At 47.0% G+C, this 27223-nt stretch overlaps 1 protein-coding gene across 2 annotated transcripts in view; it reads left to right on the top strand.

Moving 5' to 3' along the window:
* MDGA2 (MAM domain containing glycosylphosphatidylinositol anchor 2) overlaps window positions 1-27223 on the top strand; it is a 351915-nt gene that overhangs the window by 104750 nt on the left and 219942 nt on the right. For both annotated transcript variants that reach the window (XM_054161626.1, XM_054161625.1), the window contains exon 2: window positions 22923-23062. In XM_054161626.1, the coding sequence (XP_054017601.1) occupies window positions 22923-23062 (140 nt within the window). The remainder of the gene's footprint in view (window positions 1-22922; window positions 23063-27223) is intronic.

The raw sequence follows: 27223 nt of genomic DNA, 5'->3' as shown, positions 1-27223 counted from the left end.
CTCATCTGGACTTGGTTGTTCAAGGCCTCATTCAACCTGGCACTGAAGAGCTCCACAGAGGGGGCATCCACAACCACTCTGGGCTTAAAGCCATTCACCCTTGTCCTATTGCTCTCCCTCCCCAGCTTTCTTGTAGGCCCCCTTCAACTATTGGAAGTCAGCTACAAGGTCCCGACGGAGTCTTCTCTTTTCCAGGCTGAACAACCCCAGCTCTCTCAGCCTAACCTCATAGCAGAGGTGCTCCAGCCCTTGGCTCATCCTTGTGGCCCTCCTCTGGACTCGCTCCAATAGCGGTTCTTCTGAGTTACCAAATTGTTATTGAAGGAGCTCTGATATATAACTAACTCCATCTACTAATCAAGCTTCAGCTTGAAGGTTGTTATCCTTGTCTCTTGCGGTCATTCCCATTATTGCCATGATATTCTAGGACCTTCAACGATGACTCCATCAAGTTTGACCTTGAATATCTCCAGGGATGGGGCCTCCACCACCTGTCCAGCAACCTGTTTCAGTGTCTCAGCACCCTCATTGTAAAGAACTTCCTTCTGACTTCCAAACTTCCTCCTAATGTCCATTTCTTCTGCAATATGGTTGTCAAGGCCTGGACCAGGCTGCCCAAGAGCAGTGGTGGAGTCCCCATCTCTGGAGGGATTTTGGAACCATGTAGGTGTGGTGCTGAGAGACGTGGTTTAGCAGTGGGTTTAGTGTTAGGTCAATGGTTGGACTCCATGGCATTAAATGTCTTCTCCAGCCAAAGTGATTCTCTGATTCTATGGCAGTGAGCTGCAGACTGCCTTGTGGTGCTGCAAGAAGAGGGACTGATGAAGTTGGTGGAGTTTTTTTGAGGTCCTGTTGTTACTGCCACACTTCTAATGATTTCTGAAAGAGGGTTATCAGCATGTTGTCTACAGGCATGAATGGAGTTGGGTGAAGAACCCTTTCAGTTAACTTGGTAATAACCAGCCCATTCACGGAGCCTTAGCTAGAGCCTATTGATGCTAATGAGAGATGTTCTGCTTGCTCTTCTTGTTTCTGATTGCTAATTGTGTGTCAACAGCTTTTGGTCATCACAAGTTTGTTTATTTGGAATCATTTGCAGATACAGATTGCTGGGGTGGGACTTTTTATAAGGGCTTGTTGTGATAGGATGAGAAGGAATTGGCTGAAGCTGGAAGAGGGGAGGTTTAGGCTGGAGATTAGGAAAAAATTCTTTGCAGTGGGATGGTGAGACACTGGAACAGGTTACCCAGCAAGTTTGCTGATGCCCCCTCCCTGGTGGTGTTCAAGGCCAGGCTGAATGAGGCCTTGAGCAACCTGGTCTAGTGGGAGGTGTCCCTGCTCATGGCAGGGGGGGTGGAACTAGATGATCTTGAAGGTCCCTTCCAACACAAACCAGTCTGCGACTAATGTTGGTAATTCATTGCTCCTTAAGCATGGAGGGTGTTCAGCAGCTGGAGTGGATGATTTCACTCGCTCACATTTGCAGCTCTTTCCTGCACTCCATTGCTGTGTCACAACTGAGCAGAGTCATTATGAGCATCACTCATCACATCATCATTCACTTACGACTTGTTTATCCATGACCAGGTTCAACAGAGCTTCTGACCTGCTGTGCTGAGTCTGGTCAAAGCTCAGGCCTGCCCAGTGTGTGTCTGGATAATGGTGGTATTAAGGATGCTTAAATAATGAGGACACAGTGTGATCATTTGGTTTCTGTTCCAAATGAACTGTGACATGACCAAGGATTAATAATTATTTTCTGTGTATGAGCATTGCAGCATGGAGTGAGATTCCCCATCCATGTAACATGAGTGTTGAGCAGGCTGTCTACTCCAAAGCTTTTATTTTAGCTTTCTATAGGATTTAAATCACTGAAGCACACCGTGGTGGGGGTTGAAGGGGCCCTCTGGAAATCACCAGTCCAACTCTCCACTAAAGCAGGGTCACACAGAACAGGTTGCCCAGGATCACAATGTCCAGGCTCAAGTATGTTCACCTAAATATTTTGTGCTCCCCAGTTCAAGAGAGATGGGGAACTACTGGACAGAGTCCAATGGAGGGAGCAAAGATGTTAAAAGGACTTGAGTATCTCTGAGGTGGAAAGACTGAGAGATATGGGGCTATTTAGCCTGAAGAGAAGGTGGCTATGTGGCTCTCCACAACTCCCTGAAAGGAACTTGGAGCCAGATGAGAGTTTGTTTTTTCAGCCTAGTAACAAGTGAAAGGAGAAAAAGGCCTCAGGTTGCCCCAGGGGAGGCTTAAGTTGGACATGAGGAACAATTTCCTCTCCAGAAGGCTTGTCAAGGCCTGACACAGGCTGTCCAGGGCAGCAGTTGAGCCCACATCCCTGGAGGGGTTTCACAGCTGTATAGATGTGGTGCTGAGGGACATGGTTTAGCAGTGACCTGGCCGTGCTGGGTTAATGGTCAGACTTGATGATCTCAAAGACCTCCTCCAACCAAAATTATGTTGATTGTATGATCTTGTCTATACAGTGCTTTTGCAAGAAAGTTTGGACCAGATAAACCTTGAGGTCCCTTCCAACCTGGGTTTCTAAGATTCTATGAGTACTTTGACATACAGAGCTGTGAGGACTTGTGATATGGAAAGGGAAATTCTGCCTTTGACTTAGACTGTAGTCAAAGCTGTTTGAGACTGTAGGTGGAGATGGCAGTTCTCCCATGGATGAAGAAAGCTGCTCTCTTGAAAGTTTGCTTAACTTATCCTCAAAGAAAGTTGTGGTCTAAAGCTATGAAGCTCTAAGTGATTTTGTACCATTTGGTTTCCATATCGAAGGATCTGGGCAGAAATCCTTCGATGCTGATCTTGTCTGTGAAGATGTAGATCTGTGTGTCATCTTATCAAATATGGATTTGCTGGCACTTTCACCACTCAGAATGTTTTGAGCTCTGGTTTTAAGGAGGAAAAGTTCAGTAGATTTCAGTGGTGACTGTAAACATCTCATTGTCTGAGCTGGTGGGGAAGTGGTGGACTCACCATCCCTGGAGGTGTTTAATGACCAAGTAGGTGTGGCACTTAGGGACATGGTTTAGTGGTCATGGAGGCCTTGGGTAGAAGGGTGGGCTCCCTGATCTTAAGAGTTCTTTTCCAACCATAATAGCTCTATGTTTTTATGTTTCTATGAGGCACAAGCCAGTTTCAGAGATGCAGAACTGGTTCATAAATAGCTTTCATGGTATGAAGAGGAACAGAAACTTCCAAGACCTCCTGTTTGGCACCAGTTCTGGTGGCTGAAGTGCTGCTGAGGAGCACAGTGACATGTGCCTGGATGAATTTCAGACATTGAAATAGGTCACCCAGGGAGGTGGTGGAGTCCCTGTCCCTGGAGATGTTCAAGAAAAGTGTGAACGTGGCACTTCAGGACACGGTTTCATGGCCATGGGCCGTGATGGTGTTGGATTTATGGTTGGACTTGATGATCTTAGATTTCTTCCAAATGAAACAATTCTATGATTCTATGAATTGTGGAAGGTGAGGCATTGGAAAACCAGGTCAACCAGACAGCAGGCTCCACACAAGGTTTGTGAAGGTTGAGAGGTGACAGAACATAAAACATCAGTGAATTCAGGAAGGAAAATGCACTAAAATGAACAAAAGCTTGGTTATTGTAACAGAAAATATGGATTTGTGCTGTCAATATGTGTAAACAGAAGCACTGGATTTGGGCATCTCGAGGGTTTTCTCTATAAACACCTAATATTTATGAATCTAGTCCTGAAGGGCTCTGTGTTTGTGATTTCTGCTGGGTTGTAAATTGTTCCTTGGCCTCAATACACCCAGGGAAATAGAAGGAGGGGAGACGCGAGTGGGAGCACATCGCAGCGTAAGAACAGGCTGGTGGTTGACACCATGTTCACACATTTGTGCAGCTTGGGAAGGAAACTCTGCTGTGAAAATCTGTGTCTTGCTCTGGCTGAGGTCATGAGGCACTTTCCTGTGAGAGCAGGATCCTTGAAGGATCTTCTTGTGGCCTTTCATTTCTTGAAGGGCGTCTGTGAGAAAGCTGGGGACAGACTTTTGAGCAGGACCTGTTGTGACAGGACAAGGGGATGATGGTTTGAACTGAAAGAGGGAGATTCAGACTGAAGAGAAGGGAGAAATGTTTGATGTTGAGGATGGTGAAACACTGGCCCTGGTTGGCTAGGGAGATGGCAGATGCCCTATTCCTTGAACCATTGCAGGTCAGGTTGACTGAGGCTCTGAACAACCTGCTCTAGTTGCATATTGCTCTGCAAAGAGGTTGGACAAGATGATCTTTAAAAGTCCCTTTCAACCCAAACCAGTCTGATTCTGTGATTTGACAAAAGCCAAAGAGCAGGGCTCTGATCTATGGATTTTAGCAGAATGCCAATAAAAGGCCTTAGTTTGATGTTCAATTTAATCATCTAAACCAACCAGTGAGCACCCAAAGAATGTTGGTAGGAAGTGGAGAAAGCTGAGCATGCAAATGGGACCTGGGAGTGGTGATGGACAACAGGATAACCATGATCCAGCAATGTGCCCTTGTGACCAAGAAGGCCAGTGGTCTCCTGAGGTGCCAACAGATCAAGGGCAGTTCTCCTTCCCCTCTACTCTGCCCTGGAGTACTGTGTATCATTCTGGACTCCCCAGTTCAAGAACAGGGACTTGCTGGAGAGCCTTCAACTACAGACTACAAATATGCTGAGGGGACTGGAACATCTCTCTTAAGAGGAAAGACTGAGAGAACTGGTTTTTTTTTAGTCTGGAGGTTTTCAGGAGAAGACTTGATGGGGTGCTTGGTGCCATGGGTTAGTTGTTTAGGTGGTGTTGGATTGGTTGATGGGTTGGACGCGATGATCTTGAAGGTCTCTTCCAACCTGGTTTATTCTATGTATTCTATGTATTAAAAGCAGAGTGAGGGGAGATCTTGTCAATGCTGATGAATAATTAAAGGGTGGGTGTCAGGAGGATGGGGCCAGTCTTTTCTCAGGGGTGCCGAGGGACAGGACAAGGGGCAATGTGCACAAACTTGAACATAGGAAGTTCCATGTAAACATGAGGAGGAACTTCTTGAATTTAAGGGTGACAGAGCCCTGGAGCAGGCTGCCCAGAGATCTGGTGGAGTCTCCATCTCTGGAAACATTCAAATCCCACCTGGATATGTTCCTGTGTGGACTTGAATAGAATAGAATAAACCAGGTTGGAAGAGATCGTTGAGATCATTGTGTCAAACTATCATCCAACACCATCTAATCAACTAAACCATGGCACCAAGCACCCCATCCAGTCTCTTCCTAAACACCCCCAGTCATGGTGACTCCACCACCTCCCCAGGCAGCCCATTCCAATGGCCAATCACTCTATGAAGAACTTCTTCCTAACATCCAGCCTATACCTCCCTGGGCACAGCTTGAGACTGTGTCCTCTTGTTCTGGTGCTGGTTGCCTGGGAGAAGAGATCAACCTCTACCTGTCTACAAACTCCCTTCAGGTAGTTGTGGAGAGCTATAAGGTCTCCCCTGAGCCTCCTCTTCTCCAGTCTAAGCAACCCCAGCTCCCTCAGCCTCTCCTCACAGGGCTTGTGCTCCAAACCCCTCCCCAGCTTTGTTGCCCTTCTCTGGACACATTCTAGCAACTCAACATCCTTCCTAAACTGAGGGGCCCAGAACTGGACACAGGACTCAAGGTGATCTCCAGAGGTCCCTTCCATAATGCCATACTGTGACATCCTATTGCTCTAAGCTGAGACCTGGCTGAAATCTGATGAAAATGCACTTGTAGAGGTACAGAGAGAGTTCATCTTGATGGCTTGACTATGTCTACAAGGCTGTATTTTCTCCCCGTTGATGCCAGTTGTGCTCCGTTGGCATTTATCCCACTTGTAAATCACCAAAGAGCGAATCTTTTATTACTCAGTAATTTAGAATGCCTGATATTATATTGTCTGACTCTCACAGTAATTCTAAATGATTCCTTTTTCTGTCTGCTTGCAAATAAAGTGGTCAGGAGAATGCTTTTTTTTTTATCCCTTCCAAAGAGGAAAACTATCAGTGGCTTGATTTCTAATTTATTTTTTTTTCCCCTTTCCTCTCAAATAGTAAAAATTTGAGCCCCACCAAATATTGCCATCACTGAATATTGTGGGGGGCAAATTTCATTGAAGTCCAACACAAAATGTTTTTGTGTTTTGAGTTTGGTGGGGTTTTGTTGTTGTTGTGGGGTTTTTTTTCTGTATTTGGGGGTTGGTTAGTTTTTGTTTGGTTTGTTGTGGTGGTGTGGGGTTTTTTTCCCTTCTTGGACTCTTTGTCTTCTTATACAATCATAGAATTGTTTCTATTGGGAAAAAAAAACCTCTAAGATCAAGCCCAACCATCAACCCAACACCACCATGGCCATTAAACCGTGTCCCAAAGTGCTGTGTCCACACATTTCTTGAACACCTCCAGGGAAGGTAACTCCACCACTTCCCCAGGCAGCCTGTTCCCATGCCTGACCACCCTTGCAGGAAAGAAATTGTTCCTAATAGCCAACCTAAACCTTCTGTGGAACATTTTAAGGCCATTCCTCTCTTTCTATCACTTGGTACTAGGGAAAAAGAGACCAACCCCCACCTCACTGCAGCCTCCATTCAGAGAGTTGCAGGGAGTCAGGTGGCCTCCCCTTCTCAAGGCTGAACAACTCCCAGGTCCCTTAGCTGCTGCTCACTAGACCTGTTCTTGAGACCCTTCATTAGTTTTGTTGTCCTTCTCTGGACCTGCTCCAGCACCTCAATGTCCTTCTTGGAGTGAGGGGCCAGGTGCTGATCCCAATATTTGAGATGTGGCCTCACTAGTGCTGAGTAGAGGGGCACAGTCCCTGCCCTGGTCCTGCTGGCCACACTATTGCCAGGATGGTCTTGGCCTTCTTGGGCACCTGGGCACACGCTGGCTCGTTCAGCTGCTGTCAAACAGTAGCCCCAGGTCCTTTCTCAGTAGGCAGTTTCTAACAACTCTGCTCCCAGCCTGGAGCATTCATGGGGTCATTGTGACTCAAGAGTAGGACCCAGCACTTGATTTTGGTAAATCTCAGCCCATTGATCTGGCTTGTCCAGATCCCTCTGTAGAGCCTTCCTACCCTCAAGCAGACCAACACTGCCACCCAATTTAGTGTCATTTGCAAGCTCATTGATGGTGCACTCAATCTCCTCATCCACATCATTCATAAAGATGTTAAACAGAACTGGCCCCAGCAGTGGGTGCTGGGGAACATCACTTGTAACTTTCCTTTAGCCCAGACTGTCACTGTTGAGCCTCCATCAGCGTGTTACCCAGGGTGTATATGAAGCCTATTGAGGTGAACCGATGCCTTGTGTGGGCACTGCACATTAATCACACAGATAGGGGAACCTGCTACTTTGTCCTTTCATGATGGCTGATTTCCATTTTGGGATTAGTTAATGAAGAACCATCTGCTGAATATTTAGGATTTGGAGCTGCACAGCTCAAGTTTGCCAAGATTTAGCAGTAGAAGGAAGAAAAATATCCTGTTTTTCTAGGCTTTCCTGGGTGTGGAGTGGAAGTGCCCAGACTTGCAATGCAAGAAGGTTTTGGCTCCTGGAGAAGACTGAGTATGGAAGTCCTTATTTTCACTGAAGACCATGCCTGTACTCTGCAACATGTTCTGAGCACCCCAGTTCCAGAGAGAGAGGAAGCTACTGGAGAGAGTCCAGCAGAGGCTACAAAGATGCTGAGGGGCCTGGAGAATCTCTGTGAGGAGGAAAGGCTGAGAGACCTGGGGATCTCATGGAGAGGAGCAGCCTGAGAGGAGATCTTCTCAATGCACAAAAGCTAAAGGACCTTGGGGGCAAGAGGATGCAGCCAGACTCTACTGAGTGGTGCCCAGTGACAGAACAACCGAGGAAGTTCCATCTGAAGATGAGGAGAAGCTTTTTAGTTGTGAGGGTGCTGGAGTCCTGGATCAGGCTGCCCACAGAGGTTGTGGAGCCTCCTTCTCTGGAGACATTCCAAAGCCACCTGGACATTGTGATCCTGGGCAACTTGCTGTGGGTGATCTTGCTTTAGCAGGGTGGCTGGACTGGATGTTCCCCAGAGATTCCTTCCAATCCCCACCATGCTAGGATTCTGTGACAAAAAGAGTTAAAAAAATCTGTTAGTAATTTTGGCAGAAACATTTTTTTCTCCAAATGCCTTTGCAAGGAACCTAAAGGCTTCTTGGGCCAAGATCTTTGACACCAATGCCAGCATTAGCACCAGGTCTGTTTTTTGCACTAATGTGAAAGTCTCATGTGAACTGGGTCTGCAGTCAGAGAGAAGTCATTATGTGTTAGATCAGCAGTTCAGTGTGTGGCTGACACCTGCTCTGGTCGTTTTATCTTTGCACTATTGGTATCTTTGGTATGACTTCACACTGAGAGTTGCACACACAGAAGGGGTGTATCCCCTGGGGAGATGATCTGGAGCAGTCGGGGAAATGACATCCTTGGAGGTAAAAGCCTTGCTAGACAATGCCATGACTCACCTGACCTAGGGCAGGCAACAGTCCCACTTGGAACTGTCCCATGAGACCTGGCATCTGAGGCTCCTTTGAGGCTCCTCTACTGCGTGCTTCAAACTGACCCAACCCTTTCAATATTAATTGGAACCTGGATTGATAGACCAGCAGAAGTCACCTCCCCATAGATCTCATTTCCTTGGGAAGCCAGGTGAAGACTTAGTATTGATGTGCTGTTTGACACATGATGTGCCTTCAGAGTGAAGGTAGCTATAAGCATTTCCCTGATTTATTAGAGCAGGCATCAACAACCAACTGACTAATCAATAAAAATTAATGATGACCATAATTAAACACCTACCTGGGTGCTCGGGTTGTGTGTTATTGTTTATGTGATTTCCCAATCTCCTTTCAGTGTCTGATGGCATCTCCAGGTTTATTAACAGAGTGCAATTAGTCATTAAGTTCCTTACAGAGCTGCTTCTGCCGTGGGAAATCTGGGTAGGGCACCTGGAGAGGGACATGGATCTCATTTCTCCCAGCCAAAATCCATCCGTGGTGCTAAAACATTCCCTAAGCTCTTGAACTTCAAGTTCAGCATGCACTTGTGCGATGCCACATCCAGTACCTGGAAAGGCCCTCCAAGTAAGCTATGCAGGGACTTTTTACACAGGCTAGTAGTGATAGGATGAGAGGCAATGGAGAGAAGCTGGAAGAGGGGAGTTTTAGACTGGAGATTAGAAAGAAATTCTTTACAGTGAGGGTGTTGAGACACTGGAACAGGTTGCCCAGGGAGGTTGTGGGTGCCCTCTCCCTGGAGGCATTCAGAGCCAGGCTGGATGGGGCCTTGAGCATCCTGGGATAGTGGAAGGTGTCACTGTTCATGGCAGGGGGGTTGGAACTAGACGATACTCCAACCATCCTATAAATCTGATTCCTGTTAAATTCAACATGCAGTGACTTGAGTGGTTCTGGGACCAGCAGATTGGAGCCTGCAGCCATTGATAGGCTGTCTGGGCTTTTGCAGATGGGTACAAGCAAAATGCTGTTGAGCAGGAGAGCTCTGTTGGATTCACCACAGTGAGTGTGATGATGAGGCTCAGACTTCAAGAATAAAACCAGGGAGATAAGGGAAAAGATGAATATATTTCTTGGAGCTTCTCTATTGTCAGGCCTCTCATTCCAAAAAGGTCACTTAGATGCAGGACTATATCCAGAGAGGGGCAACAAAGCTGGTGAAAGGTCTGGAGTACAGGTCTGGTGAGGAGCAGCCGAGGAAACTGTGGTTGTTCAATCTGGAGAAAGGGAAGGTGAGGGGAGACCTCTATAACTCCCTGAAAGGAGGGTGGAACCAGGTAGGTGTTCGTGTCTTATCCCAAGGAACAAGTGATAGAATGGGAATGGACTCAAGTCGGACCAGGGGAGGTTTAGTTTGGACATGAAGAAAAATTTTTTCACTGCAATGGTTGTCAAGGCCTTGGCCAGGATGCCCAGGGCAGTGGAGGAATCCTCATCCCTGAAGGATCCCTGACAGCTGTATAGATGTGGTGCTGAGGGACATGGTTTAGTGGTGAACTGGCAGTGCTGGATAAATGGCTGGACTAAATAATCTTTATCGACTCAGAAGATTTGATGATTGGTGAACCTGCTGCCCATGGGCTGTGGGAAGCTCCTTCTTGGTGATCACTGGTACTGGTGGGTTGTGTGATGTGTGATGCTGCTGCTCTCATGCAGTGCTTCTCTCACAGAATCACAGAACGGCAGGGGTTGGAAGACACCTTTGGACATTATACAATCATAGAACCAATAAGGTTGGAAAAGACCTCAAGGAACATCAGGTCCAACCTGTCACCCAAGACCTCATGACTACTAAACCATGGCACCAAGTGCCACAAAGGGCTCTCCATAGGGACCTTAACCAGCTGGACAGATGGGCAGAGTCGAACATGATGGCATTCAACAAGTCCAAGTGCCGGGTGCTGCACTTTGGCCACAACAACCCCATGCAGAGCTACAGGCCGGGGTCAGAGTGGCTGGAGAGCTGCCAAACAGAGAGGGACCTGGGGGTCCTGATTGACAGCTGGCTGAACATCAGCCAGCAGTGTGCCCAGGTGGCCAAGAAGGCCAATGGCATCCTGGCCTGCATCAAGAACAATGTGGCCAGCAGGAGCAGGGAAGTCATTGTGCCCCTGTACTCAGCACTGGTTATGCCACACCTTGAGTACTGTGTCCAGTTCTGGGCCCCTCAGTTTAGGAAGGATGTTGAGTTGCTGGAATGTGTCCAGAGAAGGGCAACAAAGCTGGGGAGGGGTTTGGAGCACAAGCCCTAGGAGGAGAGGCTGAGGGAGCTGGGGTTGTTTAGCCTGGAGAAGAGGAGGCTCAGGGGAGACCTTATTGCTGTCTACAACTACCTGAAGGGAGGTTATAGCCAGGTGGGGGTTGGTCTCTTCTCCCAGGCAACCAGCACCAGAACGAGAGGACACAGTCTCAAGCTGCACCAGGGGAAGTTTAGGCTCGAGGTGAGGAGAAAGTTCTTCACTGAGAGAGTCATTCGCCATCGGAATGTGCTGCCCAGGGAGGTGGTGGAGTCACCATCCCTGGAGGTGTTCAAGAGGGGATTGGAGATCATCTAGTCCAACCCCACTGACAGAGCAGGTTCACCTAGAGCAGGTTGCAGTTCCTCACCACTTCTCCAGGTAGAGGGAAGATTTGGCTTAGTCACAAAAACCTGACAAGCTCTTGCTCAGAGAAACAGAAGGTTTATTATTTCATTCAGACAGTTGCTTCAAATAAGTCAGTTCCCATAAAGAACAGCAGAGAAGCTAATAGCAAACTGTGACATTATCTTGGCACTTCTGCTGGGTGGGTTGGTTGGGTTTTAACTGTGTTACTTGTTCATACCGAGAAGAGAGTTACGTAAGATTTGATAGTATCTGAAATACATAAAATCTGTTGTATAAAGGTTTCTAGTTTTATATGATGGAACAGAGAATAACAGAATGCCAGCATGGTGGGGGGTGGATAGGACATCTAGAGATCAGGCAGTCCAACCCCCCTGCTTAAGCAAGGCCACACATAGCAATTTTCCCAGCATCACAAGGTCCAGGTGGGTTTGGAATCTCTCCAGAGAAGGAGACTCCTCAACCTCTCTGGGCAGCCTGCTCCAGGGCTCCAGCACCCTTACAGCTAAAAAGTTTCTCCCCATCTTCATATGGAACCTCCTGAGTTCCAGTTTGTGGCCACTGCCCCTTGTTCTGCCAGTGGGTACCACTGAGAAGAGTTTGGCCCCATCCTCTTGCTCCCCACAGGTCCTTTAGCTCTTGCTGAGCATTGATCAGATCCCCTCTCAGGCTGCTCTTCTCCAGGTTCAACAGCCCCAGGTCTCTCAGCCTTTCCTCCTCAAAGAGATTCTCCAGGACCCTCAGCATCTTTGTAGCCTTCACAGGACTCTCTACAGTAGTTGCTTATGTCTCCTGAACTGGGGAGCCCAAAACTAGCACCAGTACTGCAGAGGTGTCCCCAGTAGAGCAGAGCAGAGGGGCAGGAGAACCTCCCTGGACCTGCAGGCCAGACTCTTCTTACTCCACCCCAGCCTTTCAGCATTTACACACAGTGTTTCAAAACAAAGGTGTGAAAATGAGGTGAGAGACACTGAAGCAGGAGAAACTCAATTTGAATTCAAGAAATGATTTTTTTTTCCTCCCACAAAGAGATTTGTTTGCTTGATAGTCCCCGCTCACTGGGACAGATTTGTGCTATCTCCCCAGAAAATGCAAATTGTTGTTGAAAAAGCTGTTTTATTCTTGCTGAACATCATAAAACGTTGGGGTTTTATTCATTTGCATTCATGTTATGTTATGTATTTTAAAATCCCTCTTTAATATTAAACTGTCTCCTTTTATTTATTTATTTATTTGGTTTGATTTTCAGGCAGCAAGCCAAAACCAAAATACAATCATGGAATTGTTAGGGTTGGATGGGACCTCAAGGATCATCCAGTTCCAACCTCCCTGCCATGGACAGGGACCCTTCACACTAGATCAGGTTGCTCACAGCCACATCCAGCCTGGTCTTTAAATATCCAGGGATGAGGTTTCCACCACCTCCCTGGGCAACCTGTTCCAGTGCCTTACCACCCTCATGGTGAGGAACTTCTTCCTAACATTCAATCTGAATCTGTCCATTTCTAGTTTTGTTCCATTCCCCCTAGTTCTCTCATTACCTGACACCCTAAAAGCCCCTCCCCAGTTTTCTTGTAGCCCACTTAAGATACTAGAGGGCCACAAGAAGGTCTCCTTGGAGCCTTCTCTTCTCCAGACTGAACAGCCCCCAACTCCTTCAGTCTGTCCTCACAGGAGAAGTGCTCCAGCCCTCTGATCATCCTTGTGGCCCTTCTCTGGACACACTCCAGCACATCCAGATCCTTCTTGTAAAATCCCTTGCTGAAGGCTGTTCACCATTTAGTGAATGTTTCATTGCTGAGTCAAACAAGAAAAAGCTCACTTCAGGAGACTGCAGTCCCATGTTTTTGGCAGTTGTGTGGGTTGTGTAGCACCCAGAGCTTCCTCCTGCATTCAGACAACACTCACTCCAGTTTTTGCTTCTTGGTGTTTGGGGGTTTGTTGTTGTTGTTGTTGTTGCTTTTTGTTGTGTGGGTTTTGGGGTTTTTTTTGAGAAGTTAAACATCACATGTAGCTTTCAGAGGAAGAAGGGAGGCTGTGTGTTTGAAATGTGATGTGGCAGTGCTTTCAGGCAAATCTGACCTTCTCTTGTGCTTCTACAAGCCATGTGGTGTGAAGCGATGTGCCCACCCCATGAACAAGGGAAGGAGGAGCTCTGGGAATACGTACAGAATCATAGGATAGGAAGGGCTGGAAGGGATCTCTGGAGATCATCAAGTCCAACCCCCCCTACTAAAGCAGGGTCACCCACAGCAGCTTGCCCAGGATCACAATATCCAGGTGGGTTTGGAATCTCTCCAGAGAAGGACTCTCAACAACCTCTCTGGGCAGCCTGCTCAGGGCTCCAGCACCATCACACCAAATAAGTTTTTCTTCCTGTTTGTTTGGAACATCCTGGGTTCCAGTTTGTGCCCATTGCCCCTTGTCCTTTTGCTGAGCACCACTGACAAGAATCTGGCTCCATCCTCTTGTCTCCCACAGGTCCTTTAGCTCTTTCTGAGCATTGAGAAGTCTCCTTTTGGATCTGCTTTTCTCCAGCTTCCCCAGCCCCAGGGCTCTCAGCCTTTCCTCCTCACAGAGATGCTCCAAGCCCCTCAGCATCTTTGCAGCCTCTGCCCAACCCTCTCCAGTAGTTCCCTGTCTCTCCTGAACTGGTGAGCCCAGAACTGGACACAATACTCTAGACCTGGGCTCCTTAAGGGCATAGTAGAGGGGCAAGAGAATCTCCCTTGACCTGCTGGTCATGTTTTTCTTAATTGACCCAGGCTGCCCAGGTAAATTGGGTGAGTCTCCATCCCTGGAGTGATTTCAAAGACATGTAGATGTGGTGCTGAGGGACTTGGTTTAGTGGTGAGCTGGCAGTGCTGGGTTAATGGATTGGCACAATGATCTTAAAAGTCTCTTCCAACCAAAAGGATTCCTGTTTCTCTAGCTTTTTAGGTATTGGAAAGTCAATATATTAGTCTATGCTCAGAAGAATCAAATAAGTAAGAGGTTACTCCTAGAGCATAAGAATGTTGAAAATGGTCTGGCAGCATCATCTGGTTGGTGATGACAGGAACTTCAAAGTGTTGCTTCAATTAATCCCTCACTTGTAGATGATTTCTTATTTTAGAAGATTCCTTGAACCTTCTGCCTGCAATGTGTAGGTTGCAAACTGCTGAAAGAGCGGTTCAGGGAGGAAGATGGAGTGTGGGAAGGTTTCTGTCTATGCTTGCCTTTACAGTTCACCCCAAATCATTGTAATCCAAGGGAAGTGCTGGTGTCTCCATCCCTGGAGGGATTTAAAAGCCATGTAGATACAGTGCTGAGGGACATGGTTTTGTGGTGGACTTGGCAGTGTTGGGTCAATGGCTGGACTTGATCATCTTAAAGTTCTTCTCATCCCAAAATGATTCTATGACTCTGTCCTGGAAAGATGCCATGTTTTATTGTGTGCAAAGAACATATCAGCCTGACTTGTGGTATGGCAACAAAGCTGGTGAAGGGCATGGAGAACAAGTCCTGTGAGGAGTGGCTTAGGGAACTGGGGTTGTTCATTTTGGAAAAGAGGAGGCTAAGGTGAGACCTGAAAGGAGGTTGTTGTGAGGTAGGGCTGTCTCTTCTCCCTGGTATCAGGTGATAGAATGAGAGGAAATGGCCTGAAATTGTGTCAGGGTAGTTTAGAATGGATATTAGGAAAAAATGTCTTTGCTGATAAAGTGGTCAGGTGAACAGGCTGCCCAGGGAGGTGGAGGAGACAGCACCACTGGAAGGGTTCAAGAACCATGTGGACATGGCACTTAAGGACATGGTTTAATGACCATTGTGGTCTTAGGTTGACAGTTGGACTCGATGATCTCAGAGGCCTTTTCCAACCAAAACAATTCTATGAACTAACTAAGAGATCATGACAGGGTCATTCTCTGAGCATGCTGAAGTTACAGGCTGGGAATTACCAATTACAGGGACCACTATTTTAATACAGAAAGTGTAAAATAGGAGCTTTGTGACACAAGAAGTTGTGATCACTGTGTTAAGTTTTAATTGGCAGTTTAAGGGTGTCATGCACCTTCTGAGATTCAACCAGACCAAGCATAAGGTCCTTCATTTCAGCTGGGTCATTCCCCAGTATCAATCAAGGCTGGGAGACGAAGGGCTGGAGAGAAGTCCTGTGGAGAAGGACTTGGGGGTGTTTGTGGGTGAAAAGCTGGAGATGAGCTGGCACTGTCTGCTTACACCCCAGAGCCAGCCGTGTCCTGGGCTCACCCCCAGCAGCGTGGGCAGCAGGGGCAGGGAGGGGATTCTGCCCCTCTGCTCTGTTCTGCTGAGACCCCACTTGTCTCAGATTGCCCAGAGAAATGCAAGATGCTCCCTCCCTCCATCCAGCTCAGGTTGCTAGGGGCTCTGAGCAACCTGCTCTAGTTGCAGATGTCCCTGCTGACTGCAGGGAAGGTGGACTAGATGGCCTTGAAAGGTCCCTTTCAACCCAAACCATTCTATCATTCTACTAATAATCAATCAACAAATTAAAAAGACAATTAGCTCTTTCCCAGGTGACACTAGGACAATTTGCAAGGTCCAGAGAAAGACTAGTGTCATATGTCCCATCTGCAGCACTGTTTGAAGCAGAGGTACCCACCTTGTCCTCCCATTTCTTTTGGAACATTACTCAGATGCCAGTATCTGTGAATCTTATCAGAGCTTGTGTGGTCCTACAGTGTGGAGAAGAGCAGTCCATCTTCTTTGAATTGGATTAGCTGACCTTTTGATGTGTGAAAGAAAGAGCAAGAGGTAGGACAGAAGATAAATTCTTGCAAGAGCATAGAGGAAATGATTCTTAATCTTCTGCTTTGGCAGGGACACATGATCATGACCCAGCAAGTTTCACTGGTAGCCCTTTTGCTCCTGCAGAACCAGAAGCAGAGATGGTCTTACAGTGAGGACTTGCTGGTAGCTCAGCTCAGATAGAAGAAGAAATGGGAAATGTGGATGCATTAGGAAAAGGCTGATGAATGATGGTGACTCTGATATTCCAGGAGGAACTGGCTGGAGGGCTGAGCCCAGAGAGTAGTGGTGAATGGTGCCACATCCAGCTGGCAGCCAGTCACTAGTGGTGTGCCCCAGGGAGCAGTGCTGGGCCCCATGTTCTTTAGCATCTTTATTGATGATCTGGATGAGGGCACTGAGCCATCATCAGTAAATTTGCAGACAACACCAAGCTGGGGGCAGGAGTTGATCTGCTGGAGGGTAGAGAGGCTTTGCAGAGGGACCTCGACAGGCTGGACAGATGGGCAGAGTCCAAGGGCATGAGATATAACACATCCAAGTGCTGGGTTCTGCATATTGGCCACAACAACCCCATGCAGAGCTACAGGCTGGGGTCAGAGTGGCTGGAGAGTGGTCAGGCAGAGAGGGACCTGGGGGTACTGGTCGATGGTAGGATGAACATGAGCTTGCAGTGTGCCCAGGTGGCCAAGAGGGCCAATGGCATCCTGGCCTGTATCAGGAACAGTGTGGCCAGCAGGAGCAGGGAGGTCATTCTGCCCCTGTACACTGCACTGGTTAGGCCACACCTCGAGTACTGTGTCCAGTTCTGGGCCCCTCAGTTTAGGAAAGATGTTGACTTGCTGGAAGGTGTCCAGAGAAGGGCAACAAAGCTGGGGAGGGGTTTGGAATACAAGCCCTATGAGGAGAGACTGAGGGAGCTGGGGTTGCTTAGTCTGGAGAAGAGGAGGCTCAGGGGAGAACTTCTTGATCTCCACAACTACCTGAAGGGAGGTTGTAGACAGGCAGAGGCTGATCTCTTCTCCCAAGCAACCAGCACTGGAACAAGAGGACCCAGTCTCAACTTGTACCAGGGGAGGTTCAGACTGGATGTTAGGAAGAAATTCTACACAGAGAGTGATTGCCCACTGGAATGGGCTGCCCGGGGAGGTGGTGGAGTCACCATCATTGGAGGTGTTTAGGAGGAGACTTGATAGGGTGCTTGGTGCCATGGGTTAGTTGTTTAGGTGGTGTTAGATGACAGGTTGGATGTGACGATCTTGAAGGTTTCTTCCAACCTGGTCTGTTCTATTCCATTCCATTCCATTCCATTCCATTCCATTCCATTCCATTCCATTCTATTCCACAGAAGTCCATCATATCCTCAGCCCATAGTTGCACATGGACATCTTTTGCTTCTGGTGTCTTATGTTTCCACTGTGCTGCTTTGCCCTAGAAGCCTTTCCTTATAAAACCAATTAATAAGATTGAAACCCCCAGTGAATTTCATGCAGTTCTGCAGCGTAATAAGTAGAAAATAATCTTTTTTTTTTTGGTGGTGGTGTTTTAGAAAGAGAAGATTTAAAGTAATTGCAGATGTGGTTGCAGCTCCTGGAATTGAGTTTTCCCATACTCCTTTCAGCTCTTAATTCCACTAATTGCAAATGAAGTGACCGGGAATCTCGGTGGTATTGCCATGACGAAGGTACTGCCCGATGGCAGTAGATCTCATCAATGTGGAGTTTAGAGGATTTTGCTGCAGGTGATGTGGGATTTGTGAAGTCCTTTTCCAACTGGAAGTTGGTAAAGAGATATTTGGTCTACTAATGAAGTGATAGCTGGGAATGGTCTGTAGTTCAGAGTGGCCTGGGGCTTCTTAACCTGGACGAGAGCAGCCTGAGAAGGGATCTTCCCAATGATGATCAATACCTACAGAGTGGAGGTCAAAGAAGGTAGGGCTAGACTTCTCTCAGTGGTGCCCAGTGACAGGACAAGGGATCAAACTGAAACCCAGGGTGCTCCATCTGAAGCTGAGGAGAAACTTGTTTGGTGTGAGGGTGCTGGAGCCCTGGAGCAGGCTGCCCAGAGAGGCTGTGGAGTCTTTTTCTCTGGAGAAATTCCAATCCCAGCTAGACATCATGATCCTGGGCAAGCTGCTGTGGGTGCCCCTGCCTTAGCAGGCAGGTTGGGCTGGATGATCTCTAGAGGCCCCTACCAACCCTCACCATGTGGGATTCTGTGCATAAGTACCAAATATTTCATACATATTTTCACTTTATGCACATGGTAGCACCTATGGTGTATTCTCCTCTTCTGAGCCGGCCCTGAGCTGACCTTACCCACCAGAGTAGCAAGAGGAGGATCAAATCAACTCTTTTTCTCCTTGGTTGGACTGACTTTTCCCACCTTGCTTGATATTTGCCCTCATCTCTGTGATTTAAACTGTGTTTCCGGAGCTCAAGAAGCCTCTTGATTGATAGGACTAAGAGAAGAAGGCACAGAGCTAATTAAATCACACTGCTGCTTCCCAACACTGCTGTCACTGCCTGACCTAATTTTGACATTACAAAGCTTATCAGCAGAGTATCTATTGAGCTGGGGGAACTATAAAGCTGTTTCTAGGAACAGGTAGATTTATTTTATGTTTTTTTTTCCCCATCCTTTATAACTCTTGGAACTGCTGCTTCTTGGTTGTCCTGCTGGGCAAGGGTTAAGAACTGGTTTTAAAATTAATGGCTTAAATTAGCATTAAAAGTAAGTATTAAAATCTGTGACATTTTGTATCTGTTAGTCAGTGGCTGTTTCTGGAAGGGGAGGCATGATCCAGTTCAGAGAGGGGTAGGAAAAAGGCCATGATAACTCTTCAGACATAGCATGATTTGGTTGGAAGAGACCTTTAAGATCATTAAATCCAATTATTGACCCAACACTGCCAAGTCCACCACAAAACCATGTCCCTCGACACCACATCTACACAGCTTTGAAATCCCTCCAAGGATGGGGACTCCACCACTATCCTGGGCAGCCTGGCCCAGGGCTTTTGGGGAATAAATTTTTCCTCATGTCCTACTTAAACTCTTCTGGCACTTCCTCTCATCCTATCACTTGATTCTTGGGACAACAGATCAACCCCCACCCAGCTCCAACCTCCTTTCAGGGAGTTATAAAAGGCAATGAGGTCTCCCTTCAGCCTCCTTTCCCCCCAGGCTGAACAACCCATTTCCTCAGCCACTTCTCACCAGACTTGCTCTCCAAATCCTTCACCAGCTTTGCCCTTCTCTGGACCTGCTCCAGCACCTCAATGTCTTTTCTTGGAATGAAGGACCCAAATGTAGGCTGAGATCCTTGTCTCATTTCAGGACTTTTTATGTAAAGTGATTTGGATTACTGGAGTGGTCACTTGTATCTCCTGAGCAAAGCCCTATGTAACGTCAATATATAACAAGGCATGGTGAAAGATGAAGCTGGCTCCATTGTTTTGTCTGAAAGCAGAAATCTCATGATGCCACACATCATAGAGTAACAGAATGGTTTGAGTTGAAAGGGACCTTGACAATCCTTCACTTCCAACCCCACCACCATGCTACACCAGGCTGCTCAATGCCCTGTCCAGCCTGGCCTTGAACACCTCCAGGGAGGGAGCATCCATGACCTGCCTGGGCAACCTGTTCCAGTGTCTCACCATCCTCACTGTAAAGAATTTCTTCCTAATCTCCAGTCTAAATCTCCCCTCTTCCAGCTTCAAGCCATTGCAAGACCTTTTAAAAAGTCCCTGCCCAGCTTTCCCGTAGCCCCCTTCAGGTATTGGAAGGCTGCCATACGGTCTCCTTGAACCTTCTTTTCTTCAGGATGAAAATCATCTTTGCAGTTGAAGCATGGTTCATTCTGCTGTTATTGTTCTTCCATATGGTTTAAGGCTGAGAGACCTGGGGCCGTTTAGTCTGGGAAAGAGCAGCCTGAGAGGAGATCTTACTAATTTTTATCAATATCTGGAGTGTGGGTGTCAAGAAGGGGCCAGTCTCTTTTTAATGGTGTCCTGTGACAGGACAAGTGTCAACAGGGCACAAACTGGAACCCAGGAATTTCCATCTAAAGATGAGGAAAAACTTGTTTGCTGTGAGGGTGCTGGAGCCCTGGAGCAGATTCCTAGAGAGGTTGTGGAGTCTCCTCTGGAGAGATTCCAAACATACCTGGACATTGTGATCCTGGGCAACCTGGTGTGGGTGCCCCTGATTTAGCAGGGGCATTGGACTGGATGATCCCCAGAGGTGCATTCTAACCCCTGCCAGTCTATGATTCCTTCTGACCTGACTCTGAGCTTTCCTTCACCAGTGTATGCATTGCTGGGAACATCACCATGATGGATCCCTTCATGCAATATTTACTGTGTATGATCAGAAGACAAATTCTCCTCAAGTGCCACAAACAGAATAAATGCTGAGTCTCTGGGACTTTAACATCTTGCCTGGCATTAAATCCTTGGGGGCATATTTCAGAAGGAGCTGTAATGAATATTCCTGCAGTGGAGAGGGAGGTGACATCTCATAATTATGCCATGTCTGCTGAACCATAAGTCTTAAAAACTTAAGCAGCTAGGAATAGTCTATATTTTACTTGATTCTTTTGATCTCTAGTTAAACCAGAGTATTTTTCCCCCCCCTCCTAATAATACCAGGGGGGTATTTTCTCTTTTCTCTGTTGCCTTCTCAAACCTAATGGACATGCAGAAGTGGTGTAGACACTAAAATGAAGGACATTTCAAATGCAATTTGAAGTTATATGAATATAATATGAATAAAAATGCAATATTAATGTAATCTGAGTTTAAAAGGCAGCAGCATGTTGGGGTAATGTTGCTGACTCTTCTAATTTTATCTGAAGCCATATGATCTATGGTGAACCTTGTTTTACCTTTCTGCTCTGATGTGCTGATTTAGCACAGCAGTATTTGGTTATTTGTGTGGTGGGAGACAATAAAAGCCCTAGTTATGACCCAGAAAACCTGTTGTTGGGCATGGTAGATCAAAGAGGATGCTCCGTGTCCCAAGACATGGGAAATTCTGATGCGTAGGCACTGCTCTATACTTAGGAAAAATAATATGTAACAATTGAGGATTAACAGAATAGTTAAGATCATATATTGACCTTGGGCTGGACTGCATCCCCAGCAGCATGGGCAGCATGTGGAAGGAGGGGATTCCACCCCTTCGCTCTGCTCAGACCCCACCTGCAGTGCAGGGGCCAGCTCTGAAGTCTTCAGTACAGCAGAGACACGGACCTGTTAGAGTGGGGCCAGAGGAGACCACAGAAATGATGGGAGGGCTGGAAGCCCTCCACTGTGGGGACAGGCTGAGAGAATCAGAGCTGTTCAGCCTGGAGAAGAGAAGGCTCCAGGGAAACCCTGTTGTGGCCTTTCAGAGCTTAAAGGTGCTGATAAGAAAGCTGGAGACAGACTTTTGAGCAGACTTAGAGGAGCTAAGTTTATAAATATCTGAAAGGTGGCTGTTAAGAAGAAGGGACCAGTCTTTTTATAATGGTATCCTGTGATAGGACAAAGGGCAGTGGAAGCAAACTGGAACACAGGAAGCTCCATCTCAACATGAGGAAAATCTTTTTTGCTGTGAGGGTGATGGAGCCACAGATATTTTAACAGCTGGGAATTTCATCATTGAGAAATGGAGTGGTAGAGCCAAGAAACATGCTTTGGAGATGCGTGGGGCAGAGCTGTAATGTGTGCCTGTGGGATTAGCAATAGCATTGAAGCTCTCCTACACTGACAACATGTACAGCAGCTTCTCATCCTGTAGCTCAGGTTGTCTCTACAAGAAAATTAAAGTAAAGGTTCCGCTTGAACTTAACCTCTGGTCCCAATCCTGATCCCTCCGACAGCAACAGGATTTTGGTATCGATGTTGAAAGGGAACAGCATCAGTCCCTACTGTTTCTGCTGCTTAAATTGAATGGTTTAATTAAGGCTCCTCATTTGCATAATGAGTGTGATAATACATTTAGAAAGCTATCTAATAAAAAAAAAAAAAAAACAGGAATGCAGAGTTGGTTTGGAAATAGAAACAAAAAAACTGGCATGTAAATGAGCTTGCAAAGGTTTCGTTCAGAGGATTTCTGGGTGTTCAGAAATAGTGTGGAACCTCTTCCGCTGCCAAGTGATGAGTAAGCAAAGATCTTTTCCATACTCAGCTCCAGCAGTGGACCTCTAGGCTAGGGGTATGCAGGGATCCCAGGCTGCTGCAGTGGGAAAGATCTGAGCAAAGACAGGGATGCCTGAAGAAGAGTGTGGCCAGTGAGCTGAAGGAAGTTCTTTTCCCCTCTACTCTGCCATCTGGAGTACTGGGTTCCATTCTGGGTTCCATTCTGGGTTCCCTAGCTCAAGAGAGAGAGGGAACTACTGGAAAGAGTGGAGTGGAGGCTCCAAAAATGTTGAGGAGCCTGGAGCATCTCTGTGAGAAAAGAAGTCAGAGAGACTTGGAACTGTTGAGCCTGGAGAAGAGCACCCTGACAGGGGATCTTCTCAATGCTCAGCAAAAGCTAAAGGACCTGTGGGGTGCAACAGGATGGGGACAGACTCTTGTCAGTGGTGCCCAGGGACAGGACTAGGGGTAACAGGCACAAACTGAAACCCAGGAGGTTCCACAGAAAATGAGGCAAAGGTTTTTTTCCTGTGAGGGTGTTGGAGTCCTGGAGCAAGCTGCTCAAAAAGGTTGTGGATTGCTCTTTATAGAATCATAGACTGGTTTGGGTTGGAAAGGATCTTAAAGGTCATCTAATCCAACCTCCCTGCAACGTGCAGGGACGCCTTCCACAGGGCGACTTGATATCATGGAAGGTATCCTTCTCTGAAGAGAGTTCAAACCCTTCTGGACATTGTGAGCCTGAACAACCTGCTGTGGGTGACCCTCCTTTAGCAGGGGGTTGGTCTGGATGATCTCCAGAGGTCCCTTCTGACCTCTGCAGTTCTGTGGTTCAGTGTAGATGGTGATGCTCACTGCTTTCTCCGGTTCTTGCAGCTCCCCCCACGGTGCGGATTGTGCACTCAGGCCTGGCCTGCAACATCGAGGAGGAACGCTACTCAGAGAGGGTCTACACCATCCGTGAGGGAGAGACACTGGAGCTGACCTGCCTGGTCACTGGCCATCCTCGACCACAGGTGAGCCCCCGCCATGCCCAGTGGCAGATGCCTACTGTCACCACATCTTTCATGCTGTTGGTCTCTGAGATGTTGGTTTCATCTTCTGCTGAGGGCTAGACTGGTGCAGGGTGGTGGATATCAGTGCAACAGGATCTGTTGGTGGAGGATTTGTCCAGGCTGTTAGTTTGATCTTGCGCTGCGGCAGAAGAAACATCCAGAGCAGGAGAGTTTGTCTTTTGTTTAATGATTTGCTTGGAATGTCAACACAACTACGTGGTACTTGACCATGAGATCCTGATGGGGGTGTTTGAGATCCATGGAGGTTGGTAAAAGGAAATAAAGAACAAATCTGAGGACAGGGATAATTGAAAATAGCTATTATGCACCAGAGCGACTGGCTGGGGCACACAAGAGCTTGGGAGACTCTTAGGCAATGGGGTTGTTCAACCTGGAGAAAAGGAGGATGAGAGGAGACCTCATTGCTCTTTTCAACTCCCTGAAAGGAGGTTCGAGCCAGGTGGGAGTCGGTCTCTTCTCCCAAGGAACAAGTGACAGAATGAGAGGAAACAGCCTCATGTTGCCCTAGGGGAGGTTTAGGTTGGATATGAAAAACAATTTCTGCCCAGGGTAGTGGTGGAGTTCCCATCCCTGGAGGAGTTTCAAAGCCATATGGAGCTGATGATTTAGTGGTGGACTTGGCAGTGATGGGTCTCTTTCAACCTAAATTATCCTATGATTCTCTAAGATGCTATTCAGCCTGGAGAAAAGGGGACCTACCCCATGCTGGCTGCCTTCCCCAACAACCTCTCTGAAACAAGTCCATGTCTCTTGGTGCCTGTTAGTTATGTTGGATTCATTCACTCTTTCCAAACTTTTCTTATCCAAGTTTATTGAACAACTTGTTACCATCCAAAGCAGCTGTGTTTGATGTGCTGTGTGGAAGTTCTTGTGCAGGTAGAAAAGAATCATAGAATCATTAAGGTTGGAAAAGACCTCTAAGGTTATCAAGTCCAACCTTCTACCCAATATCTCCATGTCCACTAGACCATGTCCTGAAAGACAGGGAAGGAGCAGGAGACTCAGGGGAGACCTTATTGCTCTCTACAACTCCCTGAAGAGAGGTTGTAGCCAGGTGGGGGTTGGTCTCTTCTCCCAGTCACCCAGCACCAGAACAAGAGGACACAGTCTCAAACTGTGCCAGGGGAGGTTTAGGCTGGATGTTAGGAAGAAATTCTTCATAGAGAGAGTGATTTGCCATTGGAATGTGCTGCCCAGGGAGGTGGTGGAGTCACCATCACTGGAGGTGTTTAGGAAGAGCCTGGATGAGGCACTTGGTGCCATGGGTTAGTTGATTAGATGGTGTTGGATGATAGGTTGGACTTGATGATCTCAAAGGTCTTTTCCAACCTGGTTAATTCTATTCTATTCTATTCTATTCTATTCTATTCTATTCTATTCTATTCTATTCTATTCTATTCTATTCTATTCTATTCTATTCTATCCTATCCTATCCTATCCTATCCTATCCTATCCTATCCTATTCTAAAGGTAGACTTACACTTCCAGGGAGCCTCCTTGGACAATGATTATTTTTTCAAATGTCTCCTCCAGCAAAGCTGCCCAGCAGCTGGTGTGGTTTGGTGCAGATGAAATCAAAGATGCTTCTCAAACCTGCCTACCTGGAAGGTTAAAGCAGCTTAAGATTACTAGAATGGTAAAGATGATCTATTTCCAACTCCCCCAGCACTGGAAGGAATACTTTTCAGTAGACCGGGCTGCTCAAGGCTTCATCCAGTCTGGCCTTCAAAGAAAGCCAGGTTGTTATCCATCAGGAAAAGCTATGGACCAGCTCTGAAAAGTGCCATCTCAAGCTGAATAAAAAAAAACAACAATTCAGAACTGTTCCACCAAAACATCTTCTCAGGAAAGCAACACCATGGCCGCCTTATTTTTTCACAGAAATCTCTGTTTTTTCCTCTGGGATTCAGGAAAAAAAATAATATGGATTTTGCTTGGGTTTACCTGTTTATAGATTTTCTTTATCAGACAACATCTTGGCCTCCACTCTTGATCTCCAGTTTTGATCTCGTTACAACTCTCCGAGAGTCGCAATATTTTCTGCTGATTAATTGCCCCAAAGCAGGGGGATAGTGGCCTCAGATGTGTGATTCTGCAGCAAAATACAGGAAGCTTGGCAGGGCTGTGTTTGAACATTAGCCTCTTTATGACCTTCCTATTAAATTTTTATTCCATTTTAGTGCTCCAGAAAGTTTAAAAAAAATAATAAGAAAAACTGGCCTAAGACTTTATAGCTTTTTGCAGTGAAAATTTACATGTTGACACATGGGAGCGCCAGTCCCCTGGACTTGTTGCCTTGTGAAATTTGGCTTCTCTTAATCAATGTCCTGGTTTGAGCTGGAGCAGAACCAATTCTGGTCAGTTCTGTGAGTTCCCAGCTCAGCCTCTGCTCAGGGAGGCACTTGCTGAAAGTCAGGGCAGGTTTGCTCTGCCAGAGGCTGCTTCTAGCAGGGAGAAGCTGATGGGGAGAGCTCCTGACAAGGGCCAAGCTGTAGAAATGCTCTGTCTGAGACTTGCTTCTCTGCACACCAAGGGCACTACCACAGCTTGTGCCCCACCTTGTGGGGCAGGAAGGCAGAAGTGGCACCTGTGAGAAGGAGCAGACAGGACAGGTGACCCTCAGCTGAACTCTGGTTCCCATCTGCTGCTGAGTCCAGGCTGGGACTTGCCCAGTGCCTGCCCCCAGCATCAGTGGTACCAATGATGCCATCACTGCTGTCAGGGGTTGGGTTAGCTCTTGTTTTGTGTCTCGTCATTTCTATTCATAGGATTGTTCTTTCCATCCCCCTTGGTTGAGTTTCTTTCCCACCCCATCAAGTACCTCTGCCTTCTTCCTTTTCTCTTCCCTTTGGGAATGTAGAGGGGTTCATGGACAACCTCTGGCATTCCTCTGGGGGCCACCACAGGAGTAAGTGGCCTTAGCACATCCCTACACACCTAGGTACAGCACGACAATTGGTTCCTAGGCTATCATCTGGGAAAAGGATGGCTTCAAAGGGTGACACTGCAACTGTTCTCCTCAATGGACACCCAGTGAACTCCAGCCAATCAGACACAGACCATGGGCCAATCACAGTCAGAGAAGGACTCATCATGCTGATCTTTAAGGCGCCTTCCAATTCAAGCCATTCTATGATTCTGTGTTGCCCTCATTCCCAAACAGCAGGAGTACTTTGTGTTTAAAAATCCAAACCAACTTGGGGACAAAATCCTGAAAGCAGCAACTGCTGAAAAAAGGCTGCATCTGCCCATCCACCATTAGCTTCACCTGGGCATGGATGTGGCATTTTAAAACATTAATCAAGGAAATATTGTTTCTATGGCAACTAATGGTGCATTTAATAGATGAGTGTTGTGCAAAGGAATGCTGCAAATTATGAATAACTGTGAGAGACTGAATGCTACACTGTGACCTCACAGATAAACTTGTGCAGAGACTGCAAACCCACCTGGAAGTTGTGATCCTAGGCAGCCTGCTCTGAGTGACTTGACTTTAGCAGGGGGGGTTGGACTGGATGATCTCCAGAGGTCCCTTCCAACCCCCATCATGCCTGGGATTACTGGGATGACAAGCAGACATGCAATGATGGGTTGGAGTGCTCAGAGTTTTCTGTGTAATTAGTAGTGAATGAGGCTAATTTTTGTTGAGCAACATTTTGCAATTGTTTGTGATTTCTCTTCCCAAGGAACAAGTGACAGGACAAGAGGAAATGGCCTCAAGTTGCCCCAGGGAGGTTTAGGTTGGACATGAGGAACAATTTCTTCCCCAAAAGGGTTGTTGAGGCCCAGTCCAGGCTGGCAAGGGCAGTGGTGGAGTCCTGAATAGAATAGAATAGAATAGACAAGGTTGGAAAAGACCTTTGAGATCATCGAGTCCAACATATCATCTAATCAACTAATCAACCATCTAATCAACTAACCCATGGCATCAAGCTCCCCATCCAGTCTCTTCCTAAACACCTCCAGTGATGGTGACTCCACCACCTCCCTGGGCATCCCATTCCAATGGCCAATCACTCCTTCAATGAAGAATTTCTTCCAGGAGAGATTTCAAAGCTGTGGAGATGTGGTGCTGAGGGACAGGGTTTGGTGGTGACCTGG

This window comes from Dryobates pubescens, chromosome 5 (assembly GCF_014839835.1).
Source record: "Dryobates pubescens isolate bDryPub1 chromosome 5, bDryPub1.pri, whole genome shotgun sequence".
In the NCBI taxonomy this organism is placed as follows: domain Eukaryota; kingdom Metazoa; phylum Chordata; class Aves; order Piciformes; family Picidae; genus Dryobates; species Dryobates pubescens.
This window is presented reverse-complemented; position numbering and strand designations above follow the sequence as displayed.